This window comes from Podarcis melisellensis, assembly GCF_964234715.1.
Source record: "Podarcis melisellensis genome assembly, chromosome: 6".
In the NCBI taxonomy this organism is placed as follows: Eukaryota; Metazoa; Chordata; class Lepidosauria; order Squamata; family Lacertidae; genus Podarcis; species Podarcis melisellensis.
In genome coordinates, this window is record NC_138538.1 from 48,721,443 (window position 1) to 48,738,093 (window position 16,651).

General features: G+C 48.1%; 2 protein-coding genes across 7 annotated transcripts in view; one reads left to right on the plus strand and one right to left on the minus strand.

Annotated features, from left to right (window-relative positions):
* Positions 1–12,424, plus strand: part of SZT2 (SZT2 subunit of KICSTOR complex) — an 83,246-nt gene extending 70,822 nt beyond the window's left edge. For all 5 annotated transcript variants that reach the window (XM_081916173.1, XM_081916177.1, XM_081916175.1 and 2 more), the window contains 10 exons: positions 1,159–1,252; positions 1,385–1,465; positions 1,787–1,861; positions 6,093–6,306; positions 7,145–7,328; positions 9,285–9,407; positions 10,130–10,619; positions 10,853–10,969; positions 11,415–11,483; positions 11,807–12,424. In XM_081916173.1, coding sequence (XP_081772299.1) covers positions 1,159–1,252; positions 1,385–1,465; positions 1,787–1,861; positions 6,093–6,306; positions 7,145–7,328; positions 9,285–9,407; positions 10,130–10,619; positions 10,853–10,969; positions 11,415–11,483; positions 11,807–11,950 — 1,591 coding nt within the window. In that variant the 3' untranslated portion in view covers positions 11,951–12,424. The remainder of the gene's footprint in view (positions 1–1,158; positions 1,253–1,384; positions 1,466–1,786; positions 1,862–6,092; positions 6,307–7,144; positions 7,329–9,284; positions 9,408–10,129; positions 10,620–10,852; positions 10,970–11,414; positions 11,484–11,806) is intronic.
* A 581-nt stretch (positions 12,425–13,005) lies between these two features.
* The window catches only part of HYI (hydroxypyruvate isomerase (putative)), a 143,892-nt gene continuing 140,246 nt past the window's right edge, over positions 13,006–16,651 (minus strand). For both annotated transcript variants that reach the window (XM_081916205.1, XM_081916206.1), the window contains 6 exons: positions 15,030–15,144; positions 14,595–14,673; positions 14,102–14,151; positions 13,779–13,848; positions 13,472–13,606; positions 13,006–13,271 (listed from right to left, as the gene is read on the minus strand). In XM_081916205.1, the coding sequence (XP_081772331.1) occupies positions 13,198–13,271; positions 13,472–13,606; positions 13,779–13,848; positions 14,102–14,151; positions 14,595–14,673; positions 15,030–15,144 (523 nt within the window). In that variant the 3' untranslated portion in view covers positions 13,006–13,197. The remainder of the gene's footprint in view (positions 13,272–13,471; positions 13,607–13,778; positions 13,849–14,101; positions 14,152–14,594; positions 14,674–15,029; positions 15,145–16,651) is intronic.

Sequence of the window (16,651 nt, forward strand, 5' to 3'; positions counted from 1 at the left end):
CCCGCCGCCCGGCATCGGAACGATGCCCCGATGCCGGGCGGTGGGGCGGGAACCTCTCCCCCCGCCGCCCGGCATCGGAACGATGCCCCGATGCCGGGCGGTGGGGCGGGAACCTCGCACCCTGCCGCCAGGCATCAGAACGAGGTCCTGGACCTCTTCTGAAGGCAGGCGGGGGCAAAAGTCTTTGCTCCCCCCGCCTGCCTTCCCGGGACAGCGGAGACTTCTCCGCTGCCCCGGGCGATCTTAAAATGCTGGCGGGCGGGAGCGAAGCGTTCGCTGCCGACCCCCAGCATTTTAAAATCTCCTTGGGGCAGCGGAGACTTCGCTCCCGCCCACCAGCATTTTAAAATCGCCCCGGGACAGCAGGGGCTTTTAAAATGCTGGCGGTCGGCAGCAAAGCCCTCCTGTCCCCGGAGCTTGCGGGGCGGGAGGTGGGAAGAAGGGCTTTTCTTCCCACCGCCAGCCTTCAGAACAGCCTTCTGAAGGCTGGCAGTGGGAAGAAAAGCCCTTGTCCCCATCCCCCCCAGCCTTCAGAAGAGGTCGGGGGACAGACTGTCCCCGGACCTGGTCTGAAGGCGGTTTCCCTAGGAACGCATTAATTGATTTTCAATGCATTCCTATGGGAAACCGTGCATTGCAAGACGAAAAACTCGCCAGACGAAGAGACTTGCGGAACGAATTAATTTCGTCTTGCGAGGCACCACTTTACTTTTTATATAGTCAATATAGGCACAGAGTTAATTTTTTTAACATTTTCTAATGGTGGTGTGCCTCGAGATTTTTTTCATGAAAGAAGTGTGCCTTTGCCCAAAAAAGGTTGGGAAACACTGGGTTAAACAACCCCCTACTGGTGGCCCATGGGCCTTAGGTTGCCAAGCCCTGCCTTAAGGTGAAGGGTGGGTAAGACGTCAGGTTAAGAATAATGATGGCAATGCTGCTTTGGGCAGCAGCAAGTTTATAGCAGCCATGGACATGCTTGCTTAGAGGGAGGAGGAATTAGCAGGGGCTCCATGGGAAGTTTTTCATAGAAGAAATGTGATGGGGTGTTCGCTCGCGGATCCTAGTCTGTTTCTAACCCCCCTTGCATCAAGATGTGTTGCCAGCACACCCTTGCAGATCTTTAATCTTCCCCCTCCCTGTCTCTCTTCTGCTCTTCAGCAGCACCAGCAGGATCCGAGCTCTGGCAGCAATGGGCATTGAGGGCCGGGCCTCTTTCTCATACACCAGGCCAAAGGCGGAGGGGAGCCCAAAGGTGAGCAGCCTGGCTTTTTGAGTTGGGGGGACCTTCCGGCAGGGAGAGGGGGCTTGGCCATTGGAAAGAGGGGTGGAGCATGTTCTCTAGGCATCAACAGAGCTTGTTCCAGTGCAAATGCTTCTTTTCCAGAGCGCCAGCCCTCCTGTCACCACGTACCACTTGCAGAGAGCTCTGCCTGGGGGCATCGTGCTCATGGAGCTAGCTTTCCAGGTGAGTGGAAACAGGTTTTCCTTCCGTGCTAAGCACAACAGGCCAGGTCAGCTTGCTTAAGGGGAAGCAGCCATCGCAAGTGCTCATAGGCCAGTTGGGTGAGGTGGGTCTAAGTTGAAGGTATGGCTGACCACTCAACTGACACACACACACTCAATGGGCATTGGGAGAGGGATACAGGTTGAGACAGCCTATCCTGAATGAAAGCAGGAATACCACCTCTAAACAGTTTTTAAAGCAGTAGTTAACATTGTAGGTGCCGGTGTGTAGTTGTTAGGGGCAGATAAAAGCCAATATCTCACCCGGTGCCGTTCTCCTTAGGGCTGCTATTTCTGTGTGAAGCAGTACGCACTGGAGTGCTCACGAATCCCCATGGGGCAGACTGTCAACTCACAGGTAATATTGCTATGTTCACTCTTTTGCCCTGGAGGTCAGAACTGGATGGATATAGAAGATATTGAAATACACATGCATGGAATCCCTTGAGAAGGGGGTGGAGGAGTTGAGCTTGAGGACTCAATAAGGCCACATTTTCCCTTGGCTGTGGCTTGGTAATCTTCCCCATTGTGTTTGCTTGCTTATGCTGTGCCTCAGCAGAGAGAAACAATGATTGCCACTATCCTTTTGCGCTGCACTGAGCTTTAAGCTTCCTTCAGGACTTGGGCGTTGCCCCCAGGATCTCTGAATAACAGAAGGCATGCCTTCTCCTGAAGATCTAGACATGCCTGACCCAGACAAGAGAGGCTTCCCCTACTCTTGAATATATGTGAGGATTAGAAGTGCCAGCCTGTACCCTTCCCGCAAGGTAGGACTGGCAGCCTTTTGAGCAGTACTTCTGCAGCAGGCATAGCTTGGGTTTCTGAAATGGAGAGCATCTTGGTTCCCGTCTGCACACTGCTCAACAACCCTTCTCAGGTTCGTAGCTACAAACAGCCTCTGTTATCTCACTAGGTGGAGCTGACGCCAGAATATGAGAGGATACGCTCCCATTTTGTCTGGGTTTGTTTTGTGTTTGGTCATGCCTATTCCTGGTTTAGCTGGGTCTCTTACTGTATTATGGGGTGTCAGACCATAGCACTGGGCACTGTGAGAGGTTGGGGGAAGAAAGCTGGTCCTACAGAGTTCCATTCCTTCCTTCAAATGCAGAAAATTACTTGCCATCTCCTCGCTCTGTCTGGGGTTTGGAGACACCCACTGACACCCTGAATTCCAGTGACACCGAACACATTCTGGAAGCAGCAGCGAGTTGCCTGAGCAGCTCTATAAACTAGCCTGAGCAGATTATAGTATATAAACTGCCGCGCTAATGTTAGTAGCAACTGTGTTCTGTAACATGTAAAGAGATCTTGACACATGCAGCCACTACCTGAGCTGTGGAAGTCTGGCATGTAGATGTTGTAAGTATAGATGCCAGCACAGAGGCTAAGGATATCTGCTGCATGAAGTACAGTCAATAATAATAATAATTTATTTATACCCTGCCCATCTAGCTGAGTTTCCCCAGTCACTCTGGGCTGCTCCCAATCGAGTGTTAAAAACAATACAGCATTAAATACAATGGTACCTTGGGTTACATACGCTTCAGGTTACAGACTCCGCTAACCCAGAAATAGGGCTTCAGGTTAAGAACTTTGCTTCAGGGTGAGAACAGAAATCGTGCTCTGGTGGCACGGCAGCAGCAGGAGGCCCCATTAGCTAAAGTGTTTAAGAACAGTTTCAGGTTAGGAACGGACCTCCGGAACAAATTAAGTACTTAACCTGAGGTACCACTGTATTAAAAACTTCCCTAAACAGGGCTGCCTTCAGATGTCTTTTAAAGAGAAGATAGCTGCTTATTTCCTTCACATCTGAAGGGAGGGTGATCCACAGGGTGGGCGCCACTACCGAGAAGGCCCTCTGTCTGGTTTCCTGTAACCTCACTTCTCGCAATGAGGGAACCGCCAGAAGGCCCTCAGCGCTGGATCTCCGTGTCCGCGCTGAACGATGGGGGTGGAGATGCTCCTTCAGGTATACAGGACCGAGGCCATTTAGGGCTTTAAAGGTCAGCACCAACACTTTGAATTGTGCTCGGAAATGTACTGGGAGCCAATGCAGCTCTCTCAGAACCGGTGTTATGTGGTCCCGGTGGCCGCTCCCAGTCACCAGTCTAGCTGCCGCATTCTGGATTAATTGCAGTTTGCAGGTCACCTTCAAAGGTAGCCCCACATAGAGCGCATTGCAGTAGTCCAAGTAGTCAAACCTTAGTTGTTGAACGTAATCCGTTCCGGAAGCCCATTCAGCTTCCGAAATGTTTGACAACTGAGGCACGGCTTCTAATGGGTTGCAGGAGCTTCCTGCACTCAAGCGGAAGCTGCGTTGAATGTTCGGCTTCTGAAAAAATATTCCAAAACCGGAACATTTACTTCTGGGTTTTCGGCGTTCAGGAACCAAAACATTCCAAATCCAGAGGTGTTTGGGAGCCAAGGTTTGACTGTACCAGTGTGGGAAAATGCTTTTTTCAGTGGCTTCCACATAGAAGCTGCTGCCTTTAAATCTGCTTTTAGTCAACTGTGAAACAGAATTCCACAACTTAAACAGCTTAAATTTGCTACAGCTTCACAGAAGACTCAACAAATCATGTGAACGTTGGATTACTTGATTACCTAATTTTCATACACCAGGCCAGCCCATCAGCAGAAGTTAACTGCTTAGAGAAACATATCAGGTTGCCCTATTCTGTCTTAACTGCAATGTTAGAGGAGGAAGAAGAATGGGGCTCGTAGGATACTGACACATGGGAGAGGGAAAATGGTGAACTTTTTGAAGCATATTTAAAAGTCACTTTAGCACTGGACACTTTTTGGTCTAAGCATTTAGGAGATGCTGCCTTAGTCTTTACAAACTCATTTTTCCAGTCTTTGGAATTGAGCGCCTGCTTCTCTTTTTTTATATAAAAAAGAGAAGCTGGAATTCTGACAAATCAGAAAGAAATATTAGAACAAAATGTAAACAAAAATGCTTGCAATTGGCAATCGGATTGGAACAGTGCAAAATGCACATGCCTTATTTGTAATGATGGGAACGTCACTTGCGCAAACTTCTTAAACAGCTTTTTAAAAAGCAGATCCTTCCCATTTTTTCTTCTTGTGCCTACTTAGGCATCTGCTCCCATTTATCTGTTTTCCTCCTGAATTAAACCAAGGCCAGCACCTCCTAAGTTGCCTCGAATCCTCACTCACCCACAGAGCACCCTGGGTGTGCACAAAGGGGTGAGCTCCCGTTGCTCTGTCCCAACTCCTGCCAACCTAGCAGTTTGAAAGCACACCAGTGCAAGTAGATAAATAGGTACCGCTGCGGCGGGAAGGTAAACAGTGTTTCCATGCATTCTGGCACTTGTCACGGTGTCCTGTTCTGCCAGAAGCGCTTTAGTCACACTGGCCACATGACCCGGAAAGCTGTCTGTGGACAAACACTGGCTCTCTTGGCCTGAAAGTGAGATGAGCACCAGAGACCGAAGTCGCCTTTGACTGGACTTAACCGTCCAAGGGTCCTTTACCTTTACCCGTATAAGCCTTAAACATACTACTTTAAAGAAGGACCAGACAACTTGTTTATTTGATGGCAAGATCCACTGTGATGGCTTAAATTTATCCTAATTGTATCTCAGACACATGATTCTGTACTCGGAAACCTCCAAGTCTAATGGCGTTTTATATTCCACTCTTCTGTGGAAATTGGTGTACGGCCTTTGCCTCCACCTCCCACAGCCACAAAGTTCCTCTTCTTCCACATATGTTGAGCAGAACTTCAGGGGTGGTAGCACCTCACACATGGCCCTGCATGGACCTCCTGAGACAGGAACTACAGGAGCCAGTCCTACTACACCCCAATTTTCCTATAGTGCGGGGAGGGTTGATTCTCCTGCTCATTGCAATAGGGAAGGCTGTGCAAATCAGACTTTCCACTGCTATCCTCTGTGGTAGAGAACCTCTTTGCAGTTCCAGACCTCCCTAACTCCAAGCAGAGTTCTGCCAGACTTTTTAGTTTGCCTATTTCTATCCTTTCTCTACTTTTTTTGCCCTTTAGGAGTGTTAAGAGTAGGAAGTTTTTTGTTTTGTTTTTAAAGAAAAAGGTTGCTGAGGCAATTTAAACTGATCACAGAGACACTGCAGCTTTGATGTTTCTCATCCGGGCAGGGGAGATCACCCCTCTGTTACTGATGGAATCTTTGGTGGATCCCTTTGAAAGGACCTTCAGCAGAAGCAAATGGAGAACCCACATGGAATCCACAGTCCCCATGAGCCACTGCTGTATTACCATGCCCATTTTACCTGCATCTGAGATTGGCAATTTAGTAGCCAGGCAAGGTCCTCATCCAGCTAGCTCTCCTGCAGGTTGAAGCGAAAGGGCAAAAGGGCTAGCGTAGGTAAAAGGGCACCCCAGGTTCAGTGGCTAGCGACAGGGGCACTCTGGTGTTTTCTGTAAGGTATGACCTAGCTGCCTAGGTTGGATAACATCAGGCTACTTCCCTCACTACTTCCTTTTCTCTGTACTTTTCTGAACCTCCCCTATACAGCACCATACAATAGTACTGCATCTCCCTTAGGCAACTGGGTTCAGGTCTGATTTCTCTCTCTGTTCACCTTAGCTTTCTATGCTCTTCACGGAGGAGTGCGACAAGGTGCGTGATCTCATGCATGTGCACTCGTTCAGTTACGATTTCCACCTGCGCATCGTGCACCAGTACCTACTTGGATCCCATATGGCGCTGCGGCAAGGCTATCATCTCACCAGCTTTCTGGAAGACTTCATTGCCCAGCACCCTGACATCCCCAAGTTTGGACGCAATCACATCTTCCAAGGTGAGGACTTCTGGGGGCATTTGAGGAAATTTTAGACAGCTATAGCTCCGCGCAGCCAACTGCACCTGTCCTGTGGCCCCAGTAGGTGGCTGTATTCTGAGAAGTCACAAAGATCCTGTTATCATCTTCATCTCTGTCTTGGGACTTCTTGCTTTGCTTATAAGCTGTAAACCAGTCAGGTCCTACCAGCAATGAGCTTTCCAATCTGACATAGACAAGTGGGAAGGAGGTTTTACTCTAGTAGAATAAAAACTCAGTGTTGCTGGCCCTCCTTTAGCACACTTGGCTCCACATCGCTAAAGTACCTGGTTACATGAGCACAGGAGTATGCCAAAAATTTAAAGGACCTATAAAACCCTTCCTGTTTTTAACAACAGAAGGGCCTTTTGAACTCTGGAACCCAGTAGCTAAGAACCAGGGAGAAGCCGACTGTGTGGGCTTAAAGAGCTATTTTAATAAAACGCTGTAAAGCAAGTGGCACTCAAACAAGAAGTTGAAGGGAAACATTTTAGAAGATCATTTTAGAAAATCAGCAAAAAGGAAAATAAACCCAAAACAGCGTGCTGACATAAGTAGCCAACAACTAACAGTGATTTAAAGGAACAAAGCAGGCATTTCCCTTGACCAGCAAAGGCTAATGTTTTCTGGCAAACAACTGGAAGATGGTTGCACTATCTCTGACGACAGCATCCAGAAGGAATGTAATAACACAAACGGGGACTCATTTCAGGTTTGTCTTGTGGAGCAGGTAGACCTCTGTCCCCCACACAGACTCCCAGAACCAAGCGATCCTATGGCCGTAAGCAAACATATGGTAATCCTTCCGCTTCTCCTACAGGTGCGCTGACCTTGCCTACCAGCTCCATTACAGCACACCAGCTGTACAACTATATAACTGACCATGCCAACACCTATCATATGAAACCACTGCGTATGGCCAAACCAGGAACTAGCGCTGAGGGCAAGAAGGGCACTCCCAGCCCTGAGCAAAATGAGTATGCCCTAGTCTCCATCTGGAACAGGCAAGTGATTTCCAGGCTGCTCTGATAATCTCTTGTCTCAGTGCCACTTATGACACTTGTCTGTGAGCCCCACTCCCTAAACTTCATGTGCCATGCATCTTCTTCCACCTTCGTCATTCAAAAGGCTGCCAGGTATCTCACCTTTTACGTCTTTCTGCAGTGGTGATGATGATTATGAGGATGCACCTAACATAGCTAGGCACTGCACAAAGATTAAATAAGCCTAAGACTTTATATTGTGTTACCTAGGACTTAACCTACTAGGTCCAGGACTGGCAAAAATGCATTTTGAATGATTGCAAATGAATTATTTGTTTTATGTGATTTAGGGAAAAAGATATTTTTATTTGCAGAAGTCCAATAAGGTACTGTCAGTATTTGATTTACAAAGGAAGTATTTAATTTAAGGTGCCACAAGAAGGCATTTCATTTTGTACTCAACTCTTTAGCCCTCCACAACTAACATACTGTATTGTAGAATAAGCTTTTGTAGGCTAGAGTCTATTTTTTTCAGATGCATGGTAGCCTGGAAATGCAGACCACACTTCTCTGACGCTGTTTAACTCTCTAATTTTTTTTTTTAATTTGTAAATTGTACTCTAGTCATTATTATTATTCCTAGTCACTTACCTAAATTTTGCTTATTGCGGAGTCTCGCATTCATTCTCAACCAGTCAAAAGCAACCAAGGACAATTCCACCAACCAATTTTTACTGCTGCTGACAGTTGAGGAGAGGATACGGATAAAACATTTGCCTCTAGAGACCGTGTTTGTGTTTTGCTAACATAGAATTTCTTATTCTTTTTGAGAAACCTCATGTGAGCAACTTGGCATTCAGATTACCAACTATTGTTTTCCTTCCTTGGATTGAACTGACTCTTGTCTCTTTGGTGCCACGTTTTTTAACGGCTGCTACCAGAATCCCATTCCCACAGGGTGCTTTATCCTCTTCAAAAGAAATCCAATTTCGTCAACTTCCTTTGGAATACAACACAGCCACACTGGCTCCAGGTATGGCACAAGTAAGCCTAGCTTTTGCCTACCTGCGTATTAGGTTCTTGATTCAAACACCAAACAGTCTCTTCCAGGTGGCGTTAGCTTTTTGATCTCACACAGGTGGGACAAGGGTCCCACAACCTTTTTCCAGCTGCCTAGTCCTTGATATGGGATGCCCATGGATTTCCTAGATTTGCTTTTCAGGATAGAACAACCTTCTTACCAGCTTAGTTGTGACATGCTGGTGTTTTATGCCAGTTACTCTGAAACTAGACATAGCAGTCCATTAAAAGGCTTGAGAATTCAGAGATGGGGGAAATGTCAAATGTGGGGCATTTTTCACAAAATACTTGTGTGTACAAACCTTTTCTAGCACTGGGGAGGCTTCAAACACTAGCTTTCTGCATTACCAGGCTGCTGCAGTTACAAATATCTGTTTGCAAAACAGACATGATTATAATAAAAAAAGACACAAATACAAAGTTTGTTATGCTGCTTGGATGGTGGTATAAGGTGCAGATGTCTGTTCTGGGGTATATATTCCTGGACTGAGAAACTTGACACAAAATGGTCCTTGTATCAGGCTCATCTGTTGGCTGATGTGTAATGTATCCTGCAACTCCAAACTCTTTGATGTATTCCTAGCCACTGATTTTTCTCTCCTAAATTGCTTCAATTTTATTTTTGCCCAAACTGTACTACGTGGCAATGGTGCTACGAACCCAAAAGGTGCCACATATGTCTGACTCTCACGCACATCATTCTACAGTGGTGAGTCAAGTAACGGCTGTAACACCCCCACCCCCCTCACTTGTAGGAAACAATAGAGCCTATTTTTGGTTCAAATGAACTACCTGCTGCAATGCAAGTCCATTTGGCTGCAGTCCACACTGTGGCCCAAAAGGACTGCAGCTGCTTTCTTGACCATGTAGAGAACCCCTTGCATTCTTTCCTTACAGCTCTGGCTCCTACAAGGATTCAGAGGGGTTGCGTCACCACGACGACTTCGATGTCTCCATGCTTGTGTTCCACAATGCTGCTCCCTTTGAGGAGCAAAGTGAGTCAGAGCGACATATGCTAAGGTAAGAGATGAACTGGGAAATGGCAAGTCAGGGGGAAAGCCAATTGCATGAGCAGTTACAAGGTCAAACAGCCTTGACTGTTCAGACATGCAGTGTGCCAAAAAAAGAATTGAGCAGCTTATTGGCAGCTGGGTTATGTTTAATAATAATAATAATAATAATTTATACCCCGCCCTCCCCAGCCAGAGCCAGGCTCAGGGCAGCTAACACCAATAAAATCACAGTAAAAGCATAATAGGGGGCGGGGAACCAATTTAAAGCACAGGTTAAAATGCAATTTAAAATGCATCCTCATTTTAAAAGTAGACGATAAATCAAGACCATAAGGGGAGGGAAACATAAGGGTCAGACTGAGTCCAAAGCAAAGGCCAGACTGAACAGCACTGTCTTGCAGGCCCTGCAAAAAGATGTCAAGTCCTGCAGGGCCCTAGTCTCTTGTGACAGAGCGTTCCATCAAGTCGGGGCCAGTACTGAAAAGGCCCTGGACCTAGTTGAGACCAATCTAACCACCTTGCAACCTGGGACCTCCAAAACGTCATTGGTGGACCTTAGGTTTGGGCTGCAGGGAACCAGTCCAGGCCACGGGTTGACCAGGTACTTAATGGACATGTGAAGTGGAGAGCAGTACAATTACTGTCTATCCACAAGAGGCCACACTGTGGGGCTGTTGGTGAGCGAGATAGGCAATGAGCAGCAATGACAACTGTTCCCTTCCTCGACAGGTTGCACTTCTACGTGATCATGACAAGCCAACGGGAGCTGTTTCCACGACTGACGGCCGACATGCGCCGTTTCAAAAAGCTGCCACGCCTGCAACGGGACACGCTGGAGCCAGTTCTGGGACGTGCCGCCTGGGAGACGGCAGAGGGGGGCTGGCAGCGGAAGGAAGTGCCAGAGCCCTGGGAGGAGGTGGAGGACAGTGGGGAGTTCTATGCAGGAGGTCCCCAGGTCAAGGTGGGCCCCGGGCTCTTCTACACATCCCCGCTCTTCCCGCTTCTTGCCTCTGAGGTGGCTGCTGCCCAGAAGCAGCTCAGCAGCATGGTGCAGCTTGCCAAGTGCCACTGCCGCCGAGACAACCTCTGGAAGAGGCTCTTCCTGCTCGAGCCGCTGGCCTCTGACAAGCTCAAGCTGGGCAAGCTCTCCCTAGGCGAGTTGGAGGAGCTGCTGGACGCCGTGCACAGGAAATCGATTGCTGACATTGATCCCCAGCTGGTGAGTTGAGCTGCTTGAGTCAGTGGGGGTGCATGTTGTATGGGTGTACGCACACTTGTGACATACTGTGGTGGGCAGAAAACACTCATAGGATCCCAGCATGGTCCAAGCTACGGGACGCTAAAGAACGCAAGAGCCCTACTGGACCAGACCAGAGCCCATCTAATCTAGCAGTCTGTTCTCTCAGTGGACATCTGGTGGCTTACATTCATTTTCCTCTCTCTCTGTGGCAGAGTTGCTTCCTCACCATGACAGTCTCCTGGTACCAGAGTCTTATCAAGGTGCTGCTGAGCCGTTTCCCCCAGAGCTGCCGCCATTTCCAGAATGCAGATGCTGGCACTCAGTACTTGGTAAGTCCCTTCCAGCATCATTTTCTCCAGCTGTGGGCCTCTCCTTGCTAACCAGCTTTCCCGTCAGTCAAATCAAGAGCGAACTTTGATCATTTTGCTCGGTCAGGTTTGGCATTTTCACTCATCCGTGCCAGCTCCCCTTGGCTCGACAACGGAAAGAAATTCTGAAATGCAGTCCTTCAGGTTTCTTTCCTTATTAGAAGCTGCCCTCTAGTTACTGGAAAGCTGCTTCAGTCCAGGATTTGCAGTTGGGTGGGTGGGATCAAGAGGCTTTATGGACTTCTGTTCCCCTTGCCCACTGGTTTTTTCTTACCCATCTGCCCTACCCCCCCCCCAGAAAAAAGTTCTGACCCTCCCAGTGGGAACAATGCAATTATTGCCTTGCTTCCTTTAATGTGGCGGATGATTCTCTCTTGATGCAGCGCTTTTGCCCCCAACGCTGCAGGTCGTGCTGAACCAGAAATTCACAGACTGTTTTGTGCTCGTATTCCTTGATTCCCATTCAGGAAAAACGGTAAGACCCTTTCTTCTTCATAGCTCAGCAGTTCAAGGGGGGGGGGGGCTTCAGGGTTACTCAGTACTGATGACATACAACTTCAGAGCCCTGGGGCTGCTGTTTTGGCTTTGAACGTCTAACTAGCTCTGCTCGCCCTGCGCTGCACCAGGCACTGCTAACTCAAATGTCCTGAAGTTATCCTGTCTGAACAGCCTTCCCAAGAGGAGTCTTTGGCCTAAGGAAAGGCTATCGGGGAGCTTTGTTGCTTAACTATGGGCAGATGGCTAGATCCCCGTGCCTTGCTAGTGCCATTAGTTTAACCCAGCTGTCTTTTTTTGCAGAGCCTGACCGTGGTGTTTCGAGAACCATTCCCAGTACAGCCCCAGAACAGCGAGAGCCCCTTGCCGCAGCTGGTGTCCACGTACCACCATCTGGAATCGGTCATAAACACAGCTTGCTTCAATCTCTGGACAGGGCTGCTCTAGTGTTGGTTGGCTCCTTCCACCTGGGGCACGCTGCACAGGCCCAGCTGGGGCGAAGAGGGCACCGCAAGTGGCAGAAGCACACATGGGGGACCGTAGTGGGCGATGTGAGGCTACAGATGGCTGGGTAAGAGCTTGGTTAGGACACTTTGAAGCCTGACTGAGCCGAACAGAATCAAGGGAGGGGGACTGCTCTGGAGACCGGAGCACAGCCTTAAGGGGGGGGGCGGTAAGCACCTTCCCTAAAAAACTACAGGATGAGGCATATATGGACGGATGTGCCACCTTCCCTTGGGCACTTTGGCGCCAGGGCTCAAAGGCAAGTGGAGCTGCTGACGTGGCCTGGCGCTTTTAAGAGTGACTCATTGGATGGGTTTTAGCGAGAGGGAACTGCACAATGATGGGAATTTTTATATATATATGAAGTGAATGTACAGTAAATTAAATAAAATGGATCATTAATTATAACAATAAAAATCTTTGTCATAGCTTTTCCCCTACAAGCTGCTGAGTTTATCCCTGGCGCGAAACAAAGTAGGTTCCCACCAGCCTGCCAGAATGGCGTATCTGCCAGGATGCACTGCAGGGACCAGTGCCAGGGTCTTACTCCAGGCTTGTATGATGGTGCCAGTTTCTTTTTTAAGGAAGATGGTTCGGGCTCAGATTGAATTGTGCCACGCGTGTCTCCCTATGGTTATACGCTGCAGTGTAAGATCTGGAACACAAGTAATTTAAGCGGCAGCATGCAGATAGAAGCTAAGATGCCCCTTTAAATCTAGGAAATCTCATCCGGGGCCACTAAGTGGTACTAAAGAGCTAGATCTGGAGAGGCAGGGACTTCCCTTCCTTTGCACCACACTAGTCCCCATTCTTGTGAGAGGCATGCCAGCATCATTGCTTAGTGTGATTCCGGGAAGGTGAACTTTCCTTTTTAGTGGGTCAACCCTTATAACTGCAATGAGTAATTAAAAAATAATAATAGAAGGATATATTTCTTACTGGAAAGACCGGGCAGGAATGTAATTTGTTCAGGAACAAATTACAAAGACACACAAAAGTGAAGCCTTTAGCCATTCCAGGACTTGAGTTGGAGCAAGACCCTAGGAATGCTATTTTGTTTTATTAGGAGGCAAAATGCATCCAGAACAGAGACAAACAAAAGAACATTGACTTTCCAAGTTGGCATGTAGTGATTGCGCTCCACCTCTGATGCTCTTTAGTCCAGTTTTCCAGCTGCTGAACTTAACCCCTCAGCTTCCACTATCCAGTACACCATGACTCTTCCAGTATGAGTGCAGCCAGCCCAGCCCCTTCAATGTGCCTTCTGTAAAGGGAAGCCAAAAGCATCAGCAACACCAGTTTTGCACTTCTTCAGGACCACCACCCCGCCCACAGTTTTGGTAATTGTGAAGCAGAGAAACAGTGGGTTACATCAGCAGCCTAAAAATTTCCCAGCTACAACGCTTCATTTCACACAGCAAAATCCCTACCCCAATTCCTTTGGGATAATTTAAGCAGACTTGCCTTTGGGCTTGTACTCGCATCCTACAAAGCCACTGTAACTCATTGACTCCAGCAGCTGGAAGAGGTAAGGGAAGTTTAATTCACCAGGGCTGTCGGGCTCATGCCTTCCTGGTACCTGGGCAAACTGAACGTGTCCTGCAGAGAAAGAAGGTAACCATCAGGGGCAAATGAAGGACTAGGCATAGGGGTCTTACTGGAACTATTTTGACACTACAGAAGCATCTGCCCCTTTGCTTAGGAACAACCCCTGCAAGGGATCCCAGTTTTGAAGCCATACTAGGGAACCACTGCACCTTTCCTGTCTTACCAATAATTGGGAAATACTTTTCCAAGTTCTGAGTCAGGTTACCATCCATGATCTGGCAGTGGAAAATGTCCTGTGGAGTAAACATAAAAAGGCTCAGTCTAGCTGCCTTCCAGAGGCTGGACTAGGCCTCTCATCAGCCCCGGCCAAAATGGCCAAAGGGCAGGGGGTGGTGGGATCTGGAGGGCACTAGGTTGGGGATGCCTGCTGTTCAGCCTCTCTCATCCCTCTGGTGGGCCTCTTGTTGCACCAACCAGTGTAATAGGTCCTCTAAGCCCAACACCCACTTCTATGGCCGAATCCAGGTTTTCCTTAGTGACACTCACCAGTTGCAGCTTCAGGTTGGGGCTTCCCACCTTCTTCAAAATGGCAGCAGCTGAAGAAAAATGGAGATTCACAATATCACAACTGATTCTGGGGGCGGGGGGGCAATTTGCTCCATTTCCTGTCATCGTGCAGTCCCAAAGCCCATTCTCCAGCAACTTCTAGAACATGAGTGGGGAACCTGTGGCCCTTCAGATGTTGCTGTATTCAATCTCCTATTGAATAGGAGCGGTGGCCAGCGGTGAGGGATGAAGAGTTGTAGTTCAGCAACATCTAGGGGGTCACAGGTTTCCCACCCTTGCTTTAGAATTGTGTATCCAAAATTTGGAGCTCTTGCTGCTTTTGAACTGCAGTTCCCATCGTTCCTGACCTGCTAGCTATGGATGATGGGAGTTGTAGTCCTAAAACAGCTAGAGACCCAAGTTTGGGAAACACTCCTTTAGAAGGACAATTCCCTATCTGTGGAGAAGGGAGGAGTCTTAGGCCATGGCCTACCTTGCTCTGGAGTAGTCAAGAAGTAACGGGGATCAGTAATCCGGCTATTAATAGGCTCCAATAATCCAGTGATCTTTTCCTGTAATACCAGAGCAAGGAAATGGAAGAATATCCACTCAGTGCCTTAGGCTAGCAAGCGAAGGAAAATTGCTGCTGGGCAACTCACCTCTTTTATATTATTTCTTGTCACTGGCCAGTTTCCTAACCACTGCCACCAGTGCCCAACCACTCCTGTGTGCCCTCCTGCCAGGCCTGACTAATAACTGGGGTGGAGCTTCTTTAAGCAGGTCTTGCTAACACTTTGCCTCTTGGGTTCTCTGGAGCTCAGGAAAGTGTCTCACCCCCAAATGGAATCAGTGTTGAATAGGCACCTCACCCTTCTGATGAAGCAGTGCAGCTTGCTGCTTAACAGGCATCTATCTACCCAACCCCTACCTGAGCCAGGATGTCCGCAGCATATCTGAGGTTCTCAATGAAGGTGGCTTCCATCTCTGCTGACACTTCCTCCCTCTTAGCACCCAAAGGAATTCGCCCGGCCATAATGTGGATCCTGTAAGCAAAAGGCTAGATCAGGATGGAAGAGGGACAGAAGCAGCAGTGCTGACGGCTTTCTGCCCTCGAGGCATCCACGATGCTGATATGATGCTACTGAATTGAAAGCTGTCTCATGCCCACTTTAATTTTCCCCTGAGGAGATGCACTGACCCACGACGCCACCTCCAGCACTCAGCAATCAACACACATCGCTACACCAGGGTTTCAGCTGGGATAAGCTAACACCTGCAACATGTAGTAGGAATGACAAGAATGTCTGTATCAAAATCATACAAACTATACTCTGTTATTTACCATGAACTCACCTAGCTTGGCATAGACTATGAGCTCACAAACAGCACCCACAGGCTAGAAATGCAAAAGCATTATAGGAAGACTGACAGAACCTTAATAGTATTTGATCACCATGCTGGACACACACACACACAATCAGTTGGGTAGGAATGATGATGTGCTTTCACCATTTCCATGCATGTGTTGCTTGAGGGTGAATGGGATTTCTAACTAATTGGTGGTATCTAAAATAGTTAGTAGTCATGCTTAGTCAGCAGCTTAGTCATGCTGGCCACATGACCCGGAAGCTGTACGCCGGCTCCCTCGGCCAATAAAGCGAGATCAGCGCCGCAACCCCAGAGTTGGCCACGACTGGACCTAGTGGTCAGGGGTCCCTTTACCTTTACCTACTAAAATCATACTTGGAGTGAATCCACTAAAATAACTGAACTTGCATCAGTTATGACTAATTTATGTCTGCTTGGTTTCAGTGTGTCTGTTTTACAGTTTAGCAAAATACTACAGTGTTGCTGAGTACAACTGCAAAAACAGACTGGTGTTAATTTTCCAAGTTAAAAGGGCATGGTCTTACACAAAATAGCCAGCTGCACCACTTTGTTCTGCTTTCTTCGTGTAACGCAAAGCGCCATGCAAAATTGGTATTGCCGGTGAGCTTTTGGAAATGTCCCAACATCTGTCATTCATTACTAGCCTGCGTCTTACTGCCTATGTTTTCTCTCCCTCCGCACTCAGAGGTGAGGTGTCTCATTCTGTTGCACAGCAGAGACTGCAAGCAACACTTCCATGCTCAGTAATGCCCCTAAGTGAGGCTGCCTGGGTTGGTTCATCCCTTCGATGTGGTTACTCATTTGAATCTCTGTTGACTACACTGCTAAACATCCCATCCAGAAGTTCATGCCCGCTTGAGATGAGCATGGGAAATTATATTGTTAATGCTAAGCTAGACATACCAGTAGCCTGTCTACACAAGCCTTCCCCAACCTTGGGTCCCCAGAAGTCATTAAACTACAACTCCCGTTGTCCTTGACCACTGGCCATTGCTGGCTAGGAATGATAGGAGTTGTAGTACAACAAGTTCTAGGGACCCAAGGCTGAGAAAAGCTGATCTACAGTGATTTGCAGCGGCTCCCCAGGGTTTCAGGCGGGTGTCTCTCAGCACTACCTGTAGATGCCTGGGATGGAACATTAGACGTTCTGCATGCAAAGCA